General features: G+C 37.3%; 2 protein-coding genes across 4 annotated transcripts in view; one reads left to right on the top strand and one right to left on the bottom strand.

Moving 5' to 3' along the window:
- TARBP2 (TARBP2 subunit of RISC loading complex) overlaps positions 1-21,292 on the bottom strand; it is a 272,258-nt gene extending 250,966 nt beyond the window's left edge. The window contains exons 1-2 of the mRNA XM_044083924.1: positions 20,987-21,292; positions 4,416-4,585 (exon numbers count right to left, since the gene is read on the bottom strand). Of these exons, the coding sequence (XP_043939859.1) occupies positions 4,416-4,585; positions 20,987-21,291 (475 nt within the window). The 5' untranslated portion in view covers position 21,292. The remainder of the gene's footprint in view (positions 1-4,415; positions 4,586-20,986) is intronic.
- Positions 21,293-21,505: 213 nt separating this feature from the next.
- Positions 21,506-24,647, top strand: part of LOC122811820 (pleckstrin homology domain-containing family A member 3-like) — a 547,265-nt gene continuing 544,123 nt past the window's right edge. Inside the window, exons 1-2 of one of the 3 annotated variants that reach the window (XM_044083927.1) lie at positions 21,548-21,639; positions 21,979-22,185. Coding sequence is in view for 1 of the 3 variants with exons in the window: in XM_044083925.1 (XP_043939860.1) it covers positions 21,600-21,639 (40 nt within the window). In the remaining 2 variants the exon portion in view is untranslated. Of the gene's footprint in view, positions 21,640-21,978; positions 22,186-24,647 lie in introns of all 3 variants that reach the window. The other 2 variants (XM_044083925.1, XM_044083926.1) reach the window with 2 other exon arrangements.

Here is a 24,647-nt window from a genome sequence, read left to right as displayed (position 1 = left end):
AAAAAAAAAAAAAAAAAAAAAAAAAACTATCACCATCAATATTGTTAGGAAAATGAAAAAGTCTGCCTTTCTCAGCCCCTAGGACAGCTGGACCAGTAACCAATGAGGTGTCCTTTCCAGAAAGGTATAGGCAGCCTGAAGTACCTAAGCAAACATTCTTGTGTCTTCTTTGCCAAGCACATTTGATAAAGCCATTGGTGAAATAACTATTACAAAAAGCAGTTTATATATCAGTTATCCACCCACAACATTCTTAGACTAAAACACCAACTCTGTAAAAACAGGTCACCATACAATCAGAACATTAATTTCTAAAATAAAACACTCAAATACAGGGATTCATTCTCTCAGTCCTTCCATTTGATCTACATTTAACTGTTGTTATCCAGTGGATTAAACAGTTTGTTAAAGGCAGTCAGAGTTACTGCAGAACTACCAGATATTCATGGTTGATCCTAGATATATTTAGCAAGACCAGAAGGGGACTTGTAGGAAGAGCCGTCTAGGATGTTCAAAGAATTCAGGGAGTTAACAGGATATTGAGAAAACTGATGCATTAAGTGCTTTAACCACTTTAAATTTAATCTCAAGCACTTCGCTGACTGCATGTTTATTAAAAAAAAAAAAAAAGTTTCCAATTATAAATGCCATAAGGAGTGCAAAAAAAAAACATAGCAACGGGTGCAGGGTTATACAGAAAATTTTAATCTGATGCCAAATAAGCATTTGGAAATGCTGTGCTCAGTTCCTAGACAGGGAAAGTACTTAGTGTGTCTACTGACAAACAGTATTTGCTTTGTAGGGGATACATGAAGAAGAAGAAAAAAAAAAAAAAAAAATCAAGCCATACAGTGCAAAGTGATCACACACAGCCTAGCCCCAAAGTGACAGAAATGGGAAAACTTAAGAAATGCGAGCAAACGCCAGCTAAGTTAAAAGTTATTAGAATGAGTGAAACACAATTACAAATATAAAAGAAAAAAAACATAAGCAATTCAACAGTAATACTTGCATAACAAATAAATACATAAAACATCAAATGAAAATAACACGCTACTTATACAAAAGTTAAAATATGAAGTGTATAAAATACTTAGTAAAATACGTGGTCTCCAAGGCAAAGTCAGTTACTAGACATGTCTTTAAGGAGTGCTTGAACCTAATCATAACGGAAGTTTCGGAAGTACAGCATTTGAAAAAGGCCTAGAAAGCTAGAAAATTTGAAACTCACCACTGGAAGAGCCAGCAGTCCCGGGATGGCTAAGTAGAGGGTATGATATGACTGGTGCCAAGGGACAACAGCTCACAAACAGGGATGTCCAAGTCATGCGGTGCTAGGTAGGCCAACTTAAATAAAGCTCATGCCAAAATTTGCAGTATGTGATAAGACAGATATCCCAAGGAACAACATTAGCTGCTACTGGTGTAATTGTTCAAAATCTCAACCCAGAATTCCTGGGTACATGGCATTACAGTAATCCATACAAGAAAATACCATTGCAAGAATCACTTTTAGAAGGTCTGTGGCTGGAATGTTCCAGAGTTGAAAACAGGAAAATCTGGCAACTGCTGAAACCTGGACTTTGTTAGCCCACCAAAAACAACCTCCCAGATTTCACATCATCAGTACAAATTTCAGTGCAACACATCGATAGATGCTATAAATGGTAAATAAGAGCAGATAAATCTTACAATGGGACAGGTACAACCTTGTTGACTTTAACTGAGGTACTGAATTTCAGGCAATTCACTGTCACCCACTCATGGATGCCTTCTCAATTATTTTGCTAGACTGCATTTAGATTCTTGTGGCAAAGAGAAAGAAACCTGCATGTTATCTGCATAACAATGGCAAAGTAAGGCTTTTGTTCGAACAAGTCCCTTAAAAACAGTAGGTTTACACAATAAAAAAATGGTTATTCATATGGTATCCTGTGGTACACTGCTTTCAGGATAGTGGGATAAACAAAAATTAACCCCCATCTCTGTGTACACTTGGAGCCGCACCAGCCTAGCACAGCATCAGTGATGGAGTGCTTTAAACAGTCCAAGGATACCACAATCCAACACACTAAACACTGACAAAGAAATGAGAAATGTTGGAGATCTGATCAAGACTGGAGAGACACTTTTTTTTCTGGATGTGAGAGAGGCTAGGATAATAAAAAATAAAAAAATAAATAAATAAAAAGGTATATAGCCTAAAATCAAAAAATCCTAGGAGGAAGAATGGATGTTAAGTGAAACTAATTTCCTGCTGGGAAAGGACATGCTAGAGCACTGGCTACTTTAGTACTGGTATCAAAAAGAAATAAAATAAAAAAAGGGGAGAAGTACCAACTAGGGAAGAACTTACGGCAATAATTACAAGGATATCCAATACAGAGAAAATATTCTCGAGATACAGACCAAGTAACACTCAAAAAAAGTATGGGAGTTCGTGGAACACATGAAAGATCTGACAAAATGAGGGAATTCTGGACTAAAACAGGAACTTGATAATAAGAAAGTTAATGGAGGGGGGATCAGAAGCATTGTAAATATCTGTATATAGTTGAATGTCGATGAAATAACAGGATGTATTGTTCGTATTAGCAAATGAAAATAATCTGAAATGTGATTTCACAAACAGAGTCGCCAGTTCTGAACTAACCTGCCTGTATACCAGTAAAGATGAGGGTAATTCAATGCAAAACAGGAGGTCTTTGGCTAAATGTAATTTTTAATAAAAACATTACAATACTAAATAAAAAAAATAAAAGGTGTGATACAAACAGGACCAAGGCAGAAAAATGAAACTGGTTTGTTGCCACATATAAGCAGGCCAATAAAAAAACACTTGAAAGAGCTGTCTCTGTACTGTGTCTTGCATGAAAGCCAGAATGGAATGGATCACAGATGTCAAAATCTCTCATAAAATATGAATCCAGCTGTGCACAGTCCACTCCAAAACTTTGTTCACAAGGAATAATTTAGAAATGTGCCTAATTATAGAAATCAACAGACTCTAAGCCAGCCTTTTTCAGAGTAGGGGTAACCAAAGCCTCCTTTAACATGAAACAAATGTTCCATCCCATAAATGGATTATGATAATCTGGTACAGCATTGGGCCCAGCTTTACTAAGCATGACAGCCTAGCGGAGCCAGGACACAAGTCAGACTACAGAACACAGAGGAAACCTCAAACAGAAAGTTATTCCGACTGGGATATTAAAATGCAGACCAGGTTGAAGACAAGTGATCTTCTAAATGACAGCTTTCATGCTCCAATGATGCAATGCAAACTTGGTGGCAAAAAAATAAGCAACAAACGAAATAAACAACTTTCCCAAATGTCCGGGCAGTCTGAGTTTCATAGATTCCTGACAACTCTGGAAAAAAGCTGTTGATCAGTTTCCAAACATTTCCAAAGAGAAATACACAGACTTGATATACAGTGTTGCAAGATATGCAACAATAAAGGGGGAAAATACCCAAAAATGAAGAAATAACCCAGAATTACAATTTTAATCAAGAATACAGCCTAGGGTTCTTTCTTGCCATTTTTGTGGCAGGAAAGAAATGGACAGTAGCAGCAGGGAGTGTTGCACTAAGAGGTTAGAGACCTAACTGGCAAGCCAAGGAAAGTTTCAGCAGTTACGCATTTGAAATGTTGGGACCCATTATAGCGAGTCCTGAAACACAAAGACTGAATGGCTGAAAAAACTGATTTATACTAAGCTGAAGATGTCAGGATACTCTTTTTTTTTTTTCCTGCGGTACAGTGATCTTGGAGTTAAGACTATATAAATTTGGGGATTGTGGAGAGCGTGCCCCCTTGCAAAAACATAGAAAAGAGTGATGTTTGAGATTCACTCTTTTCTCTTGCAGTTTTGATTTATTTATTTTTTTTTTGGCATGTCAGTATTCGGCATTTGGAGTGCCGACAAGTCAACAGGCAGCTGTTTCAGTCAATATACATTCCTAATGCTGTAGGACTCACTCTGTCCTGAATGTTACTACAGATGGCTTTCCACTACCATATAACTCTTTGATCCTTCCCAAAGAAAGTGTTTGCCCCTTTTTTATTTTTATGGGGACCTTGTTTAATATATGGATGCTTTGGGCATCAAGTGCTGTAAACAATTATAAACTCATGGATGGCAGGCTTTAACTGGAAAGATTTAAAAGTTTTGTTCCCTTTGGAAAAAGTATACAGCAATAAATGTCAACTGGAAAAGAATTTAAGGAATATTTTATAAGCATAATTTTGAAATAAAATGCACATTTTACAAAAGAATACCCTCATTATTACCTGTGTAAAGCACAAAAAAAAAAAAAACGTAACAATGACAACCTTTTGCCTGTTTCAACAACTTCTACCAAGTATTAGCATAACAGTTCACACATGTAATAGCTAGAAGCACTCTACAGACCAGTGCAGTTGATGTCTCCGACTGTGACTCGGAAGGTGAAGTTCGGCTGGTGGGCTTGTCCTTCTGCCTTCAGTAAATCGTACACAGGAGTTTTTCCTATTCTTGTCCCATATTCTTGAAGCAGGCTGATAGGAGTCTTTCCCGGATTCAGCGCCAGCATTTGCTCTATACTGCTCAAAAAATAAGATAAAAGGAAAAGTTTGTTATTATCCATTTCAAATTACCACCAAACCAGCATTATGAATACAATAAAAAAGACATTTGTTTAAAAACTATCCTTTTCTCATATTGGCCTGGTTATACCAGCTGCAGGGAGGGCTTGGTTCCTGTACGAATAAAAGCAAACCTGCAGTCTACTGATCACATAATACCATCAATACCACTTAGACCATGAGTGTTTCCCTATACACAGCATAAAATTTTATAAATGATGAAACAGCAGAATACCAATACAGGCCACAAATGGGGTGATCACACTGCTGCTTTTCATAGGCAGCTATTAAAAACACACAAAAAAAAGTTATCATTCAAGCTTTTATGTACTTAGAACAAAACTCTACAATAAAATTCCTTTTCAAGTGAGCATTTTAAAATTTTAAAAGTTACAACCACATTACAATACATATACACACACGTAACACAAAGTCAGTTTCACTATTGCACACTATGGCCTGTTTACAGGACTGTCAAGTCACATCAAATCTTTGAGACGCGAGAGGAAACCAGAGCATGAGATGAAAAAATATTTGGGTGTGGGACATGCAGAACGTTTCACTGCTGGGGTGTCTTCTCTGTGCAATCTGAAATACTATTTGTTATAAGGTAGTGATACCAACCACTGTTCTGCCACTACAGATGCGTGTGTGTAGGTAGGTAATTTGTTTCTGCACACACACACAAAAATATAAATATACATAAACACACACACACACACACACACACACACACACACACACACACACACACACACACACACACACACACACTAACATGATAGATAACTACGAAAAACACCTGAACCTAAGGTAAACCACTGTTGTTGTTGTTGTCTTTCGGCTTTTCCCGGTTAGGGGTCACCACGGCAGAACTCCAGTCCGCTAGTGATTGGCAGCAGATTTTCATGAATGCCGAGGTGCCAGCTCGGCATTCAACCTTCAATGAAGGCACGCCCATTTATGCATGTCTTTCGAACGCCCACCCAACCGACCACTCATATCCAATAAAAACCTGGTTGAAACAGAACCAAGAAAAGGTGTGATTCGCGAGGCAAGAAATAGAACAAACATTAACATTAATGATGTGCCAATTTTTGGCAATACAGTGCCTGATAATTGCAAATCTAATGAGGTAGGTAGCAGAAAATGCGAACAATCATTATTAATGGGACTCATGTTAGTAGCAAAACCATATCTCAAAATCTGTTGGTGCCAAGAATGTCTATTAGAATAAACATCATAAAAACAATAGTCAATTACTTCAATGGGGTTCTCTACAGAGACTTATGAGAAAGCCACACTCTTTAAAAAAATGATCTTCACTAACAAGTCTACTTACACATACAAATTGGCCCTTCATTATGTTTCTCTTCATAAACAGAGGATGTTGACCGTTGTAGTCCTGATAATTATTTCTAAAGGTGTCTTTACGATAAATCATGGAGTTGAAATGGTTATAGACATTACCACAAGAATGGGTAATGTCCAAGAAATTAACTGTTTTACCTATACTTGAGATGGTAAAGTCAAGAAACCATATGCTCTCTTTGATGTCTGAAATAAAATCATTTAATTAATTCGGAGTGCCCAACCAAAGGAAAAATATATAGTTTATGAAACACTTGTAGAAACATACTTGGTTGAATCCTTTCAAATTAATGAGCATCAGCCTCCCAGGAACGAAGCACTAGTTTAGCATAAAGCTGGTACCATTTTCGCACCCATGGCTACACCTTTAATTTGATGGTGAATGTTATCACTGTACATGAAAAATTTGTTTTCCAGAACTAATTGTAGAACTTTACAAAGAGTCTGAGCTTTACCCAACTCTGTACCAGCATGGTTCGTGAGGTCTCTCTCCACTAAGCAAATGCCATCTACATGAAGAATGTTAGGGTACAGAGCCTCTAGGTCAAGTACTTGAGGAACCAATAAAATAAAGGGAATCTTCAATAAAAATCTAGATCTAGGTCAGGAATGCCCAAGAGTCTTTCAGATAAAACTGGGAGTTTTGAACTGGGTTCAGATAAAAATCTAGAAGTCCGGCATAAATTCAGTTTTAGTTTTTTGGAGGAGAATGTGTCTCAAAGGAGGGTTAATTTGATCTTTGTGAATTTTCTGAATGCCGAACATTTTACCAAGACAAGAATTCCCTACCTGCATGAAAGTGGTGCTGCGGTAGCGCTGTTGCCTTACAGTAAGACGTTGTCCCGTTCGATTCTCAGCTAGAGCGTCTTCTGTGTGGAGACATGCGTGAATGGGTGTACCTTCGTTGAAGGTTGTGCATCAGGGCTGGCAACTCAGCACGTAAAAATCTACTGCCAATCATTAGCGGACCGGAGTTCCGCTGTGGCGACCCCTAACCGGGAAAAGCCGAAAGACACAACAACAACAACAACATGAAGTCAAACTCGTAATCTGTAATGAGGTTATCATGAAAAAGATCCAGTAATATCTGTCTATTTTTTCAAAGAACCTTAACACCTCATCAGGTTCTACTATCCGATAGGTGCAATTTTTGTTCAGAGACATTTTCATTTTGTGTATGGAAGTTCTACTATCCATAACCACAACACCAGCCCCTTCATCAGCCTTCATAACTCTGACATTTGGTTCATTACAAAACTGTTGTAGAGCTTTTTTTCTCTTTAGGGTTTAACAAACCATTTGTGCTGTGGTTTATAAACTAATGTATTTCTAATACTAATTTCACAAACTTTAGAGAAAATATTCAGTGTAGGATGGAGGATCAGATTAAAAATACTTCTTTTGAGGAAGTTGTTTAGAATGTAGATGGTTAGGAGTTGTTTGTTTTCAGAGTGGAGGGCTCTGGTAGGGATGTAGGGTTTTAGGACAGATTTGAGGGCTGGGCAACTATCAGGTGTGTATATATATAACTTTATGGGCAGAAGACAGCTGAACTAGGTTTAGGTGTAGTGTAGGTTCGAGCCAGTTTAGTTCTTTCAGAGCTATGCCGTGATGGAAATGGTAGAAGCAGCCTGTGGCAAATTTGGTAATTTTATGGTAGCAGGATTAGAACTCGTTTTTAAGGGAAGATGGTAAATTTGTGTATAAGGGGGCTACATATATGAGAAAGAGAAGCAAATACGCGTTGGCGAGGGCTTTTCTGGTGGAGTTATCCAAGGAAGAGTGCTTCTAGTTTGATGTGTGTTTTTTAATGCTATTGCAGATGTGGTGTTCAAAATGTAATATGTTGTCTATGGTAATGCCTAGTAGCTTAGTTGTGGGAACTGTTTCAATTTCTGTGTTATCCTGAGAGAATATTTTAAAGTCAGATGAGATTGTTTTTGCTGAAAAAAGCAAGAGGATTTTTTTTAAGGATTTACGATTATCTGGGCTTCTGTCAGCCATGTCTCTATTGAGGTGAAGGTGGTTTGGTTGAGTGGTTGGAGATGTTTTATATTATTAGAGGAGAAAATTATGGTAGTGTCATTTGTGTTTTGGATAATGGGGTGATGAGGTGTGAAGGGTGTTGGTGAAAACACTGAAGAGTAAGGGTCCACGTATGGACTCTTGTGGTACCAGAGTTGTGTTGGTTTGATATCGGGATAGTTTGTTTTGCCATTTAACGCATTGCTGGTGGTTGCAGAGTTAGCTCGCAAATCATTGGAGGGATGGTGGGGTGCAGCCTACAATGGATAGCTGATGAAGTTTGTTAGGGGACACTGTGTCAAATACCTTTGATAAGTCTAGTAGTAAGACAGAGGCGATAGTACCAGAGTCAAAGGATTTGGACGCAGTATTCATGAAGGAGATTAGGGCAGTGGTGGTGCTGCGTGATGGGCGAAAACCATGTTGGGTAGGGGGTAATTAGTTTGCTTTGGATGAGATGGTGAAGCAATTACCTATATATGCATTTTTTCCAGGAGTCTGGAAAGAGGAGCGAGGATGAAGAGTTGCCCCCTGTATGTAAAGGGATAAGATTTTTTTTCAGAGGTTAGGGAAACTGAACACTGCAATGGAGGGATTTATAAGGATGCTGACAGGATATGCTATGACTTCTGCAGCAAGTTTTAAGTATTCAGGACAGAGGTTGTCAGAGGAAAGGGAGCATTGTTTTAGTTTTTGAATGAAAGAGGTACAGACAGGTTTAAGAGAAAAGGGGATAGAAGATGTACTAGTATGTTGAGGAAGTGAAGGTTTTTTTGTTTGTTTGTTCAACAGTCATGAGATAAGGGTGGAGGTCTATCAGAGACTGGGCTTGAGGTAGCTGTGGCAGTGGGATTTGTTAACAGTTTGCTTATGCTATCTATAAAATGAGAGCTAAACAGGTTGGCTATCTTGAGGGAGTTTTGCCAGGGCATGGTGATGGAGTTTTAGAGCCTGGGTTAAGGAGGTTTCAGATACATTTATAAAATGGTTTTGGGTTGTTTTTGTGGTTTGTCAGTTGGTTAGAAAAGTGTTTTCTTTGTCTAAGTTCACTAACTTTGTTGCTTTGTTTCGTAACTGTTTATATTTGATTAGGTTGGCATCACATTTTTTATTGTGCCATTCCTTCCAGGCTTTCTCTCTATCTTGTAAGTGTTGTTTGGTATTTTTTGTTAGTTCTTTTGGTGCGAAGAGGGGCTAGGCTGTCGAAAGTATTTAGGAATACATCTTGGTATACACCGATTTTTATAAATCATTTGGTGAGCATGAAGCATCTTTCTTGTTTTCCTATCTAATCTATCTAACATGTTTTGGGGACAGTCAATCACTCCAAAACTGTAAGTTAGGACTGGAAGAGCAAATTGGTTTATAGCTTGGATTTTGTTCCTCGATGTCAATGCTGTTTTCAGAATTAAAGTCTTCTAAAGTATTCCTTACTAAGTTTTATTCACATTTGTTTATGTTTTATTGTTGATCCTTCATCAATTCTCAAATATTTATACACTCCCTCTTGCTCAAGTTCTTTTACATCACATTCTTGTCCCAAACTGATGTTTTCCTGGTCCTGCAGTTTTCCTGCTTTAAAGGTTGCTTTTGCACACACAAGCTCAAATGACATTCTTATATCATCTGAAAAAGTTTGGACAACCTGCAGCTGTGCTTTCAGTTCCTCATCTGATGAGCTATACAGTTTTAAATCATCGACAAAGAGAAGATGAGAAGTCTTTACACTGTTGTTTTTTAGGAGCCAAATTGTAGCCATGGCCTAATGTGTTAAGTAAACAGCTTAGTGGGTTAAGGACAAGACAGAATAGCAGCAGTGATAAGGAGTCACCCTGGAATATCCCCCCCCCCTTTGAATTTTTATCCCTGGGATAATAATCTGTCCTTTATCATGGCTTAATTGCAAAGTGGTCTGTCACAGTTTCATGGTCACTGTAATGTAGTCAATCAGCACTCTTTATCCATGAATGTGGGAAAGTATCAAATGCTTTTTTATAGTCAATCCATGCCATACTTAATTTTTTCCCCTTTTTACACTTCTCCAGTACAACTTTAACAACAAATGAGCCTTTGTTCCATATGACTTTCTTTTATAGCCCTTTTGTTCTACTGCCATAATTGAGTTTTTCTTCTCAATGACTATAAACCCTGTCAGAATCAATTCCTGTGTATAGTTTATACGTCGTGGAAAGGCAAGTTATTGGTCTATAATTTTTAGGGTAGCTTACAGGTTCACTCTTAAGAAGGAGCATTGTTTTGCCTGTTAGCCATGTTAGTATCTGTTTGGGGGTGCGCATATAAATGGTCCTTACTCATAGCTAAATCCTCGTGCAAAGGTATTAACACTTTTAACCAAAAGTTAGGTACTGCATCTGGGCCTGGGGTTTCCAATTACAGGCTTTTCTTAACTGTGTCTCAATCTCTCTGGCTATTACTTCATCCCATTTCATATCCTGCACCTTTAAACTTTTTATTTTTTCTTTTACTCCATTTAGCATCTTTGTTATGTTCCACAGGGTCTTCACAGATAGAGGAAGTAAATATATTTTGGAGAACTTTTTTTGGCGGTCTTCCAATTCCTTTTACCTTATTTCCCAATTCTCTATAAACCTTTTTTGGGTCATCAATAAAATGCTTATTATGTACTTCTCATTTATATTTATCTGGGTATCTTCCAAGTTTTTCTACCTGTGCTGAAATTTTTAGTTTGTTATTTGTGATGGTACATGATAGATCCTGGTCTGTTCTAATACTGTGCATTGCTCTATTCACATCTATCTTCCTTAGTATTTTTGTTGATTTATTCCCTCTTCTATAGTCTTCTAAGTGTGATACTTCTTGTCTTAATTGCTTTATAGTTTTCTCTATCTGATACTTTCATAATATTAAATTTCTCCCCTTCCTTTCCCTCACTACTCTGTGTTCTTGTGGTAGAACTTTATCAGTTATTAATTTAACAGCACAGTAATATATCCTGTTTATTTCTGTTATATCACATGGATCTCTGTGGACAGTCCTAATTACTGCATTCATTTGTTTTATTGGACTTCAGACTTTTGGGGTTTTATTGACCTTCTGCAGTCTATTTCTCTCATTGATTTTAATATATCTATCCATTTCTATTAAAATCAAGCAACTCTTCTCTCAGCTCATTTTCTATCAAACCGGGCCCACATCCCTTGCTTGATATTTCCTGTAAACATTCTATAGAAAGTTCTATAGCATCTTCCTGTGGCACCTTCTCTTTAATTTCATCCTGTGCCATCAGTTGCTCTGTCATATGGGAACTCACTAGCCTATCACTCCTCAACGTTGACTGCAGAGTTTCCACAGTTTTCTGTTCCTTTCCTTACTGTCTAGCTTCAAGTGAATGTTTATACTGGTTTCCTGTGGGAGACTCCAAAATATCTTGATATGGTACCTGACCAATTGCTTCCTGTTCCACTGGTTTCCGCTTAATTTGGATATCCATTCCTCTATCCTGTTATGGTGCTTTCTGCATTTGTTTTTCTTACACAGAATCCTTCACTTTGCAGGTACTCCATAACCTCAGTTTCTATTTCTTTAACTTCTCCATTACTAATCCCCTTCTCTGCTTTTCCTCTGTTATTTTTTGCATTGTAAAGATTTCCATGTCTGGATTCCTTTGCCTGCATTTCTTTTCAAATATCTTTGGTGCTGCTCTTTTTGTATTGATTAGTTTTGCTTTCTCCTTTGCATAAATATTGCACCATATTAAATCTTTTTCTTTCCCATGTCCATATTTCTTCTTCAGACGTTTCCTGATCTTCCTGCTTCTCCTTACTTTGGGGACTCACTCATCATGTAGACCTTCTATACCAAATCCTTCACTTTGCATGGACTCCCATTACTTCAACTTCTATTTTTTTTAACTTCTACTTTACTAATCTATTCTACATTCCACCTTTGTGATATTTTTTTATTGTAAAATTTTCCATACCTAGATGCCTTTGTCTGTATTTCTCTTTGAATATCTTTGGGGCTGCCTTTTTTATATTAAATTTGGCTTTCTCCTTTGCATAAATATTGTACCATACATATCAAATCTCTCTTTCTTTCCCATGTCTATATTTCTTTTTTATATTTTTCAAATAGCTCTAGGTCTTGTTGTTTATATTTTCATACATCCTCAGATGCTTCTTTTACCAAACAAATCAAAATTTCTTGATCTTACTGTTTTTATAAATCTGTTGTATTAATGAAATTTTTTTCATTTGAACCTTCTGACAGTTTTTTTATGGAAGTATTTTTCTTTCCTCCAATTTCCTGTAAGTGACTTTGTTATGGGTAAAACTGAATGGAGGGCTTTAAAGTGGTTTAAGACTGCAACAAGGGGGTGGGGGAAGTAGTGACATAATATGATTCTAATGTCTATTTTAGTTGTAGTTATGAAGATAGTTTGTGTGGGACAGGAGCAGAATAGGGGGAGGTGGGTAGATGTGGAGAAGTAAAGAGAAATTTATTTTTAACTTCTTGTTAGTTGGGTGGGGGGGCAGGTGATGTGCAAATCAGCTAAGAGGTGGAATAGAGTTTTAAGCTGTACTGCAGCTGAACAAACATTCTTATACATTAACTTTAAAGTTTAGAGCCTTGTAGAAGCTTGCTGGGGTCCTTTACTCAATGTAAGGGTTCGTGCTTCAGGTTGTATATTGTGGCAGGTGGAGTCTGGATGAAAAATACTAGGTCCTTCGCCTAGGAAAACGAGCAATAGAAAAAAAAGATTATGATTATGTGTGTACAGATATATATGTACACAGTGTAGCATATAAACACACATACACATACAGCAGATATAAAAAGTGTACACACCCCTGTTAAAATGCCAGGTTTTTGTGATATAAAAAAAGAGACCACAATAAATAATTTCAAAACTTATCCCACCTTTAATGTGACCTATAACCTGTACAATTCAATTGAAAAGCAAACAAATCTGTTAGGGGAAAAATATACAAAAATAATAATTGTGCAAACCCTTAAACTAATACTTAATTGAAGCACCTTTTCATTTAATTACAGCATTCAGTCTTCTTGGTTATGAGTCTATCAGCATGGCACATCTTGACTTGGCAATATTTGCCCACTCTTCCTTGCAAAAGTGCTCCGAATCTGTCAGATTGCGGGGGTATCTCTTGTGCACAGCCCTCTTGAGGTCATCCTGCAGATTTTCTATTGGATTTAGGCCTGGGCTCTTGCTGGAACATTCCAAAACTTTAATTTTCTTCTGGTGAAGCCATTCTTTTGTTGATTTGGATGCAAGCTTGGGGTCATTGTAGTGTTGAAAGGTGAAATTCTTCATCGTCAGCTTTCGAGGATATCGCTTGTGCACAGCCCTCTTCAGGTCATCCTGCAGATTTTCTATTGGATTTAGGCCTGGGCTCTTGCTGGAACATTCCAAAACTTGGTGAAGCCATTCTTTTGTTGATTTGGATGTAAGCTTGGGGTCATTGTAGTGCTGAAAGGTGAAATTCCTCTTTATCGTCAGCTTTCTGGCAGATACCTGAAGGTTTTGGGCCAAAACTGACTGGTATTTGGAACTGTTCATAATTCCCTCCACCTTGGTTAAAGCCCCAGTTCCAGCTGAAGAAAAGCAACTCCAAAGTATGATACTACCACCACCATGCTTCACCATGGGGGTAGTGTTGTTTTGGTGATGCGAAGTGTTGTTTTTGTGCCAAATGTACCTTTTGGAATTGTGGCTAAAAAGTTCAACCTTGGTCTCATCAGACCATAACATATTTTCCCACATGCTTTTGGGAGACTTCATGTATTGTTCTGCAAATTTTAGTTGTGCCTGGGTGTTTTTCTGTGTACGAAAAGGCTTCCATCTTGCAGCCCTACCCCATAGACCAGTCATATGGAGAATACGGGAGATTATTGTCACATGTAGTACACAACCAGTACTTGCCAGAAATTCCTGCAGCTCCTTCAATGTTGCTGTAGGTCTCTTGGCAGCCTCCCTGACCAGTTTTCGTTTTGTCTTTTCATCAATTTTGGAGAGACATCCATTTCTTTGGAACGTCACGGTTGTCCCATATTTTCTATACTTTTTGATGACTGTCTTCACTGTGTTCCATGGAATATCCAATGCTGTGGAAATTTTTTGTACCCTTCTCCTGACTGATACCTTTCAACAATGAGATCCCTTTCATGCTTTGTAAGCTCTCTCAGCGAACCATGGCTTTTGCTGTAGCAGGCAACTGAGTAAATGTCAGGAAAATCCTACTAGGACGTCTGAACTTAATTTGGGGTTAATCAGAGTCTCTTTAATTGATGGCAGGTGTGAACTGAAAAAGACTGAATGCTGTAATTAAATCAAAAGGTGCTTCAACAAAGTATAAGTTTAAGGGTGTGCACACTTATGCAACCAGCTTACTGTACGTTTTTTGTTACATTTTTCCCCGAACATATTTGTTTTTCAATTGAATTGTAGAGGTTATAGGTCACATTAAAGGTGGGAAAAGTTTTGAAATTATTTACTGTGGTCTAATTTTTTTATATCACAAAAATCTGGCATTTTAACAGGGGTGTGTACACTTTTTATATCCACTGTACATACACACATATGGATAGCTGAACTAGGAAACATTATTTTCCAGTACAAGGGACTATAAATGTACACATTTTCTTTTAATGTTGTTTTATTTGGGCGGCCATGGTGGTGCAGTGGTTAGTGCTGCCGCCTCACAGCAAGAGGTTCTCAGGTTCAATTCTCGGCTGGAGTGCCTTCTGTGCGGAGTCTGCATGTCCTCCCTGTGGTCGCGTGAGTTTCCTCTGGGTGCTCTGGTTTCCTCCCACATCCCAAAAGACATGCTGTAGGTGGATTGGATACTCTAAATTGGTCCTAGGCGTGAGTGCATGCATTTGTGTGCCTTCTGTGGAAGGCTGGGTGCCAGGGTGGCAACTTGACACCGTAAAACTCCACTGCCAATCATGAGTGGACAGGTGATCTGCTGTGGCGACCCCTAACCGGGAAAAGCCGAAAGAAGAAGAACTGTCAAATGTGGTTTATCATTAGAACTACGTAGGAAAAAATGAAAAAAGTTATTAAATTATTATGCAAGCATAAGTAAATTAAAGCAAAGATACAGAACTACCTATGATACGTCTTGATACACTGATTCTCTGAAATGTTTTGTATTTCCTATCATGTGCCTCACTTATCAAAATATTATAAAATAATACAGTTGCTTATATCAAAATAAAACCTTTGTAATTTTTTAGTATTACAACAAACAAATGAACTAAACAAAGCTGTCCCTAGTCATCTTTATTTTTTTTTTTTTATCGGCTGGATCACTGACAATTTTAATCAGGTATAAACAAATTATAAAAGGGCATTCGGTTAATAATTTGTATACATCTAATGTTCTCTTACTTGCTGATGAAATTTTACTGATACTATCACATCTGAATACCTCAATCACACAAATTTGTGTCATACACAACTCTTCTGAAAGGATATCCAACCTAAAATGTAATACAAATAAAACCATATCAGTCCAATTAATTCACATTGGACCATCCCTAGTTACTAGACATCAATGCAACAGAAATCATAAAAAATGGACCACTTACGGACATTATAAGGAGAAAAACATTGTATAATAATAATTATGATAATATTAAGTCATGTGAAGAGTAGACATCAAAATGGAAAAAGCTGGAAAATTAACATTATTCAAAGCAATACATTTAACCAAGATTTTATAATGCATGCAAACTGCATCTTTCGTGTCAAAGGAGTAAGCCAAAGATATTAAGTTTTTTAACTTTTGTAGTATCCTAAAATACAAAGAGTTATATTTCCATCTCATATCAGAACCTGGAATAAGGAGTGTGTTTGGCTTTTCAGTTTTTGAAATATTAAAATATATTAAAAGTTATTATATAATTGTAAGACACTGCATGTACTGCAAATTGGACAGAATTGCATAAAGACAAAAAAATATTAACAGCAAATTTAAAAAAGAAAAATATGAGGCATTAGTTGTTACTAGTAACAAGAAGTCATGGGTATTAAATAAGTATTTACCTATTCCCCTTTCTAATCCATTGATGTCTAACTATATAAAAATCCTAGAAAATTAAAATGTTCATTTATAGTTATCCAACTTTAGAAATTTACTCTCCAAATTCTCCACTCATTGGTTTATTGAAGTTTCCACTGTATTAAAATTATGAGTTTCAAAGAAACCGCTTTGTTTATTGAAATGGTTGTTTTAAAAGAAAACACTTTATTATGTGTGGATAATATTATCCATGAATATTAATACAGCTCATCAGGCAATACCTTAATACAAAGATCCAAACTGTGAGTGAGGAATTAGTAAATCATCCATACCAATTAAAATATATAAAATATCTGCTGACAAGTGGTTCTCTCTCTAGACTTATTCCTTCAGCACCAAGTAATATCTTATGAGTGTTTTTCCATTTCAATTCTAAATTCAACCACATTATTTAAATTTCTGTGAATAAGGTGCAAGTACAATTTTAAATGAACTAGCAAAACAACATTCTAAAAATTTTCAAATGGAGATTTCTACATAAAATATTTCAGAAACTACACAGAACTGGAAAAGTAACAAATTCTGACATCAATTGATAGAGGTTTAACAGGGGACAACAATCAGGTCTCCACTCATAACAAACAATGTGCGTTTGATACATCTGGGGTAAGCATATCAACTCTAGAGCACTTTGGCATCCATGTCGATAACACATGATAAAAGGTTTAGTAAGTGATTTGATCATAATTCTTTGCAGTGTAGTAATGCTTTAAACTTTATCTGCTTCATGTACTACCAGCTAAAGATAAAAAGTTCAGGAGTGGGAGTGCATTGTATTCTACCAGCTTTCAAATCCCTTCAAAAACTGGTAAACAGTACATTGTCAAACAGAGAACAACTAGAAATAAGTACTTTACCAGCTTTCAAAACCCTTCAAAAGCTGGGTAAAAGTACTTATTGTCAAACAGAGAGCACATAGAAACACTGTACCCCTCTGCAAAATCAATAACTTTGAAAGCTGTTAAAAACTTCACTATCACATTGTTGTGGCACAGTGAAAACTTAACAGCTTTTAAGAGCTGTTTTACCTCTGGCTGCTGTTCTTTGATAGCTGACAATGTCAGCTGTAAGTCCCTAGTGTGAGACCAGATCTTAAAAGCACTTAGAGTTGTTGTTTGTCTTTCGGCTTTTCCCAGTTACGGGTCGCCACAGTGGAACTCCGGTCCGCTAATGATTGGCAGTAGGTTTTTATGGTGCCGAGTTGCCAGCTCGACGCCCAACCTTCAACGAAGGCACGCTCATTCACGCATGTCTTTCGGAATGCCATTAGACTGTGGGGAGGACATGCAGACTCCACACAGAAGGCACTCCCCACACACCAGCCAAGAATCAAACTGGAGAACCTCTTGCTGTGAGGCAACAATGCTACCGCTGCACCACCGCGGATAACTCCTAAAAGCACTTAAAGTCACTTTACAAAACACTTGTTAATCACACCTAAGCACACTTCAGATTGGGACTCACACTAGAAATGTGTTTATTAAGTTTATCTTCTTCCTGATTTTAAAACATTCCATGCATTACAGACATTTTAAAGCAAACTTGGAACATATGCTTTAGGAGTGCGACTTGGTTAAGGAATTCTGGTTTGATTTTCAATGTTTTTCTCAACTACTGGAGTCTTGACAAATTTCTGGTAAAACATATAATTCTGTGTAATGACACTCCTCCAGTGTGTGGCACAGAGAAACAATGTATTATATGATGCTTATAAAAAGTACCAGAAAGGTATGGTGAAAAACTGGAAAATGACAATTCCATCTAATTTTTCTAAAAAGATCGATACATTGTGTATAAAACAGTCTGATATGATTTTTATAATAAAAGGGAAACAATTAATTACAGGTATTGGACAAATTTATCTTTGTTGTTAGACAAAATAAAAGACAAACACTGAAAAAAAATATATGCAATACATGTTCCTACTAATATCTAAAAATAGCATACTTACAAGTATGTGTTAACATTTAGAGTTTATTGGTAGAATTTGACACATATTGTATAAATTGTTAAGTTTATTTTTGGTTAGTAAGGTTGTAGGGTACAAAGTTATATTGTTTACCTTGCTGATTTGGATCTGATTTTTTTATTTGAATAGATTAAATATTACATGCTCTGTAATCGTTTACTGTGAAAAATATAAATAAAGATGAATAAATATATAGGGAATGCTGGCACATCTTGAAGGGAAACTGAATCCTCTGTAAAAGAAGTGGAAGGTGGAGTCAACAATATCATCAGTAAAGTTTATGGAGATGAAGCAGGCCTCAACATCTGGACTGAATTTAGACTTATGAGACAGCTTTTAAGAGTGAGAAGCAGCTGTCCTGGGAGAAAATGACTACATTCCAGCAGTATGTGTCACCTGAGGGGATCAGCAGCCAGAACTGGACGTAACAAAAAATTTGCATTTTACCTTGGCACCAAGGTAGGGAAAAAAAAACAGAATCAAGAAGAAAACTAAAATGGTGATAAGGTTGCAGAAATAAATGCATTTAAAATGAAGCAGCAGTCTGGACTATAGAATGCACTCCCATTAAATTATACTGGGGTAGATGGGGTCCAATGGGCAAGCATATTGTTGAACAGCTGACTTACCTGGTGATTAAACTGAAATAAACAAATGCAATTAAAATGTGATGATAAAAACTGGAAACACAAACAAAAACTACTCAAGAATATAGTGTAAGTACAGTTCAAAACATCCTAAATTATGACTTAAAAACACATTTGGCAGTATAAAGTCACATCGACCTTACAAATGCAAAAGGTCACAGATCTCAACCTCTTACCTCCACAATAAGGGACAAAACTAGACATCATTAGGAATGATGTTTGCTCTGAGAGTGTTGATGGAGAAGTAAAGAGAAGGTCAGAAGGAGTTGCATTGTGTTTTTGTAGACTTGGAGAAAGCATATGACAGGGTGCCTAGAGAGGAGTTGTGGTATTGTATGAGGAAGTTGGAAGTGTCAGAGAAGTATGTAAGAATGGTACAGGGTTTGTACGAGGGTAGTGTGACAGCAGTGAGGTCTGTGGTGGGAGTGACAGATGCGTTTAAGGTGGAGGTGGGATTACATTAAGGATTAGCTCTGAGCTCTTTCTTATTTGCAATGGTGATGGACAGGTTGACAGACGAGATCAGACAGGAGCCCCCGTGGACTATGATGTTTGCAGATGACATTGTGATCTGTAGTGAGAGTAGGAAACAGGTGGAGGAGACCCTGGAGAGATGGAGATATGCTCTAGAGAGAAGAGGAATGATGGTCAGCAGGACTAAGACAGAATACATGTGTGTGTGAATGAGAGGGAAGATAGAGGAATGGTGAGGATGCAAGGAGTAGAGGTGGCGAAGGTGGATGAGTTTAAATACCTGGGATCAATAGTTCAGAGTAATGGTGAGTGTGGAAGAGAGGTGAAGAAGAGAGTACAGGCAGGATGGAGTGGGTGGAGAAGAGTGTCAGGAGTGATTTGTGACAGACAAGTACCAGTAAAATTGAAAGGGACGGTCTACAAGAGGGTAGTGAGACCAGCTATGATATACGGGTTGGAGTCAGTGGTATTGACAAAAAGGCAGGAGTTATTGCTGGATGTGGTAGAGTTAAAGATGTTAAGATTTGCACTGGGTGTGACGAGGGTGGACAGGATTAGGAATAGGTATATTGGTGGGTCAAGCCCAGGTTGGAAGGTTTGGAGAAAAAGGCAGAGAAGCAAGATTATGTTGGTTTGGACATGTGCTGAGGAGGGATGCTGCGTATATTGGGAAAAAGATGCTAAGGATGAAACTACCAGGCAACAGGAAAAGAGGAAGGCCTAAGATAAGGTTTATGGATGTGGTGAAAGAGGACATGCAGGTGGTTGGTGTGACAGAGCAAGATACAGAGGACAGGAAGAAATGGAAACAGATGATCTGCCGTGGAGACCCCTAACGGGACAGCCAAAAGATGATGATTAGGAATGGTTTTTAAAATACTAGTCTATTAACATGGAATTAGTAGAATAAGTGATTATTAAATAATGTGTATTTTCTGAAATAAAAGTTTAATAATAAATGACAATAATTAGAGCAAATGTAATCCACCACTCTTTCTCCCCAGATTAGCAGTTTTAAGAGGGATTAGGAGGAAAAGAGCAACATTTTGAGCCAAAATCAAGAACCATGGAAAGGTGTGCAGAGGGCTTTGATATCTAAAATAAGCTAGGAACCTCAAAAGAGTAAAAGTTGAAAGGTGCAAGCAAAAAGGTTTTGCAAAGTGCACTGGACTTAGTAACATGGAGCATAGCTCTCACCGAATCAGGGACAAATCTTGCCAAAATCAGGGACAAATCCAAAAATAATCCGGGGCAATCGGGGACACTTTCAAAATAATAATACTACTACTTCCAACTTGAAATCTTGACAGAATAAGAGAATGGGGATTAATGTACATTTTTAAAAGTAAAAAAAGTGTATAACTCATAATTGTTGTCATTATTTAAGTGTAATTCACCACCTTTCTCCAAAAGTCAACAATTTTAGTAGGGATTAAGTGGGACAGAGACACATTTGAGTCAAACTGAGGGACAGCTGAGGTATAATTCAGAGTACAACGCACAGACAAAAGCAAAACGGACCATAGCCACAATTCTCAATGTCCAGAGAACAGTAAAGTTTGTCAAAAGATGAGCAATAATGTGACACCGAAATATCTAGATGGCAAAACCCCCCAAAAATACAACTTTACAACATAACCATCGCAGGTTAAACTGGAAGAGGCAAATGTCAACATCTACAAACCCTACTATATGAAAGCACTGGGGCCACGACTCCGGCAAAATATACCCAAAGCGGCGTGTCCTTATACGGTTGCTTTAGGTGCAAGTTCAACCTCCATACCTGGGACAATCGATACTCCTATTGCAGTCTGCAACGTTCTGATCCTCTTCACTCATTCCCTCCTCCCTCGGGCCGACACCGGCCCAGCTCTCCAGCCTACTACCTCCCAACAACGAGCCGCCCCTAACCGACCTCTGGCAATTGCTCCAGCCTACTCGCTGCGCCTCTTTAAACAGCGAACTGATGTCTGTAGTCCGCGTAGCATTAAATCGACGCATAGAAAGCAACAATGTACTACAATCTCCATACATCTTTGCGATACACGTATTTACAATCAATGAACGGGGTGGATCCAAACTGAGCATCTCAACATTTCAGTCCACGAAGTTACTTGCTACCAATCCGCTAGCATAATTGACTCATTCGCATGCCCCACACTGGCCACACCCCCAAACAGTAGCGAAAATGTGGACACAAATGGCAGTTGGTCAAGTTCCAAATCACTCAAAGTTGCGTTTCCGTCCTCCGCTTTTCTGTATTTTGCCTTTTCCCCATTATGCCCGCCTTCTTGGCGTGGACTGTTTTAGTTTAATCGTTGCGATGAGGTACCGCCCACATGTAACATCACTTCCAACCCCTTTTTACAAATTTTTAGTGATGAAGTTCTCTGGCTATGGAAGGAGTATTACTGAAATGGACCAACTATTTGTCAGGTAACTTCAGTTAACGCGGTTATGCCAAATTAGCATTTCGTTGTTTATTTAATTCTGATTTAGATACCTTAAAAATAATGTCTGCATCTGTGATGACCGAAACTCGCATAACTTAATATTGAAAAGCTTATAATTTTGTTCGTAGTTATGTTGTTATAGAATACTATTTTCACTAAAAAGTCCATATTGTTTCATTACAGTTGGAAACGTTTGTTTGGAAAAGGGGGCATTATAATGGGTTGATTTAAGATATGTCACTTAGCTGTAGCTAAAATTATGATTAAACTGAAATTTTATGTACATTATTTTATAATAAAAGTATTGGTTTAATGGTATTAGGTTACAGCAGATGTGGTGTGCGATCTGTGCAACCTCTGGCTCAGAAAAAATATCCAAGTATGTGACCAGCGTCAAATCTTTATCCGTCCCAGAATCATGCCCTTTACTCGTTGAAGTAGTACCGTATGGGAATGAGAAGTCAGTGAAACCTCGATGTATTCCGTGTCGTGTATGTGTGTCGGTATAATTCGTTTGTATAACTATCAGGTACTTATCAGAGGAATTATTGTTTTATTAAGCAGTACACATAAATAGTTTTGTCGATGTGGTAGCTGTGGTGTTCAAATCTCTCTTACTCCTTAAGGTTCTGCGATGATATATACATTTAATAATTTAGATCTTCCGACAAAAGCCAGATTTGCAGTTTTACAGTGATGATGGGCAAGATTTTCCCTAAGAGCATTAGTAGGTACCATAGCTCTCAACCAGTCAGGGACAAATCTCAACAGAATCGGGGACAAATCCAGAAATAGGACAATCGACACTCTTAAAATATTAGTACTGTTAACTTGAAACATTGACAGAATAACTGGATGTGAATTAATATACATTTTCTGAAGTAAAAAAGTCTATAACTCTAATTATTGTCATTAAGTGTAATTCACCTACTTTTCTCTGAAAGTCACCAGTTTTTGGAGGGATTAAGAGGGACAGAACTAACGCTTGAGTAAAACTTAGGGACATCCCTGAAAATCGGGACAATTGAGAGAGAAGGGAGGTACTACTGTGGGTAGACATCACTATGTATTGTTTTGAGAGCCTGCACTTGGGCACAGATAGGGCAAGATCCATTTAGCCTTGCCTTATGCAGTTCTCAAAAGACATATTGTTTACCTTGCAAGCGCAACCTCTTAACATAAGAAATCTGGACAAAGCCTAAAATAATGTTGGTGGTGATGGGGGGGGGGGGGGGGGGGATAGGGTCCTATTTTAAATATTACTCTTGTAAACTCAAATAAGGTCCTATTTTAAATATTACTCTTGTAAACTCAAAAAGTTGCTGGAATAACATGGGTTGTGTTAGCACAACAAGCACCATCATCACTGTAACTACAGAGGAGGGCTGTTTAACAGTTTTGGGCAACTAGTAAAACTGTCTTTGTAGCATTATTGAAGATTGATGGAAAAAAGGTTACATTGTATATTGTCTGAATATTTATTTATTATTATTTATTTTATTTTACATTTGTTTACTGGGAAAGTCCGACTGGACACATGTCCATTTTCAGCCGCGGCCCGGGAGGAAAGCTCCACATGAAACAAAAGAAAAACAGAGAACATATGTAGTCGGTGGTTTACATACAGTTATTTTACATACAGTTAGTATTTAGTAGTTCTGGATAGTATCTTTGAAAGGTCAGACTGTACACAGTCTACATTTATAATTGATACCTTAGTATAAGAATCATAATATTACAACACATTTAACATATGAATAAGCAGTACAACACACAATTTTTTTACTACATAATGGGGGGCAAAATAGGGTCCCATTTTAAATATTACTCTTGTAAACTCAAATAGGGTCCTATTTTAAATATTACTCTTGTAAACTCAAAAAGTTGCTGGAATAACATGGGTTGTGTTAGCACAACAAGCACCATCATCACTGTAACTACAGAGGAGGGCTGTTATTCAACAGTTTTGGGCAACTAGTAAAACTGTCTTTGTAGCATTATTGAAGATTGATGGAAAAAAGGTTACATTGTATATTGTCTGAATATTTATTTATTATTATTTATTTTATTTTACATTTGTTTACTGGGAAAGTCCGACCGGACACATGTCCATTTTCAGCCGCGGCCCGGGAGGAAAGCTCCACATGAAACAAAAGAAAAACAGAGAACATATGTCGGTGGTTTACATACAGTTATTTTACATACAGTTAGTATTTAGTAGTTCTGGATAATATCTTTGAAAGGTCAGACTGTACACAGTCTACATTTATAGTTGATACCTTAGTATAAGAATCATAATATTACAACACATTTAACATATGAATAAGCAGTACAGCACAAATTTTTTACTACATAATGGGGGGCAAAATAGGGTCCTATTTTAAATATTACTCTTGTAAACTCAAATAGGGTCCTATTTTAAATAGTACTCTTGTAAACTCAAAAAGTTGCTGGAATAACATGGGTTGTGTTAGCACAACAAGCACCATCATCACTGTAACTACAGAGGAGGGCTGTTATTTAACAGTTTTGGGCAACTAGTAAAACTGTCTTTGTAGCATTATTGAAGATTGATGGAAGAAAGGTTACATTGTATATTGTCTGAATATTTATTTATTATTATTTATTTTATTTTACATTTGTTTACTGGGAAAGTCCGACCGGACACATGTCCAGTTTCAGCCGCGGCCCGGGAGGAAAGCTCCACATGAAACAAAAGAAAAACAGAACATATGTCGGTGGTTTACATACAGTTATTTTACATACAGTTAGTATTTAGTAGTTCTGGATAGTATCTTTGAAAGGTCAGACTGTACACAGTCTACATTTATAGTTGATACCTTAGTATAAGAATCATAATATTACAACACATTTAACATATGAATAAGCAGTACAACACACAAAGTTTTTACTACATAATGTCTTTCCTATGCAATAGCTGAAGAGAATAAGTGGCTAAGATATTCTGAATGTCCTCTGCTTTTAAATTCA

The sequence above is a fragment of the Protopterus annectens genome, chromosome 9.part0 (genome assembly GCF_019279795.1).
Source record: "Protopterus annectens isolate FY-2018-M chromosome 9.part0, PAN1.0, whole genome shotgun sequence".
Classification (NCBI taxonomy): Eukaryota; Metazoa; Chordata; order Ceratodontiformes; family Protopteridae; genus Protopterus; species Protopterus annectens.
This window is presented reverse-complemented; position numbering and strand designations above follow the sequence as displayed.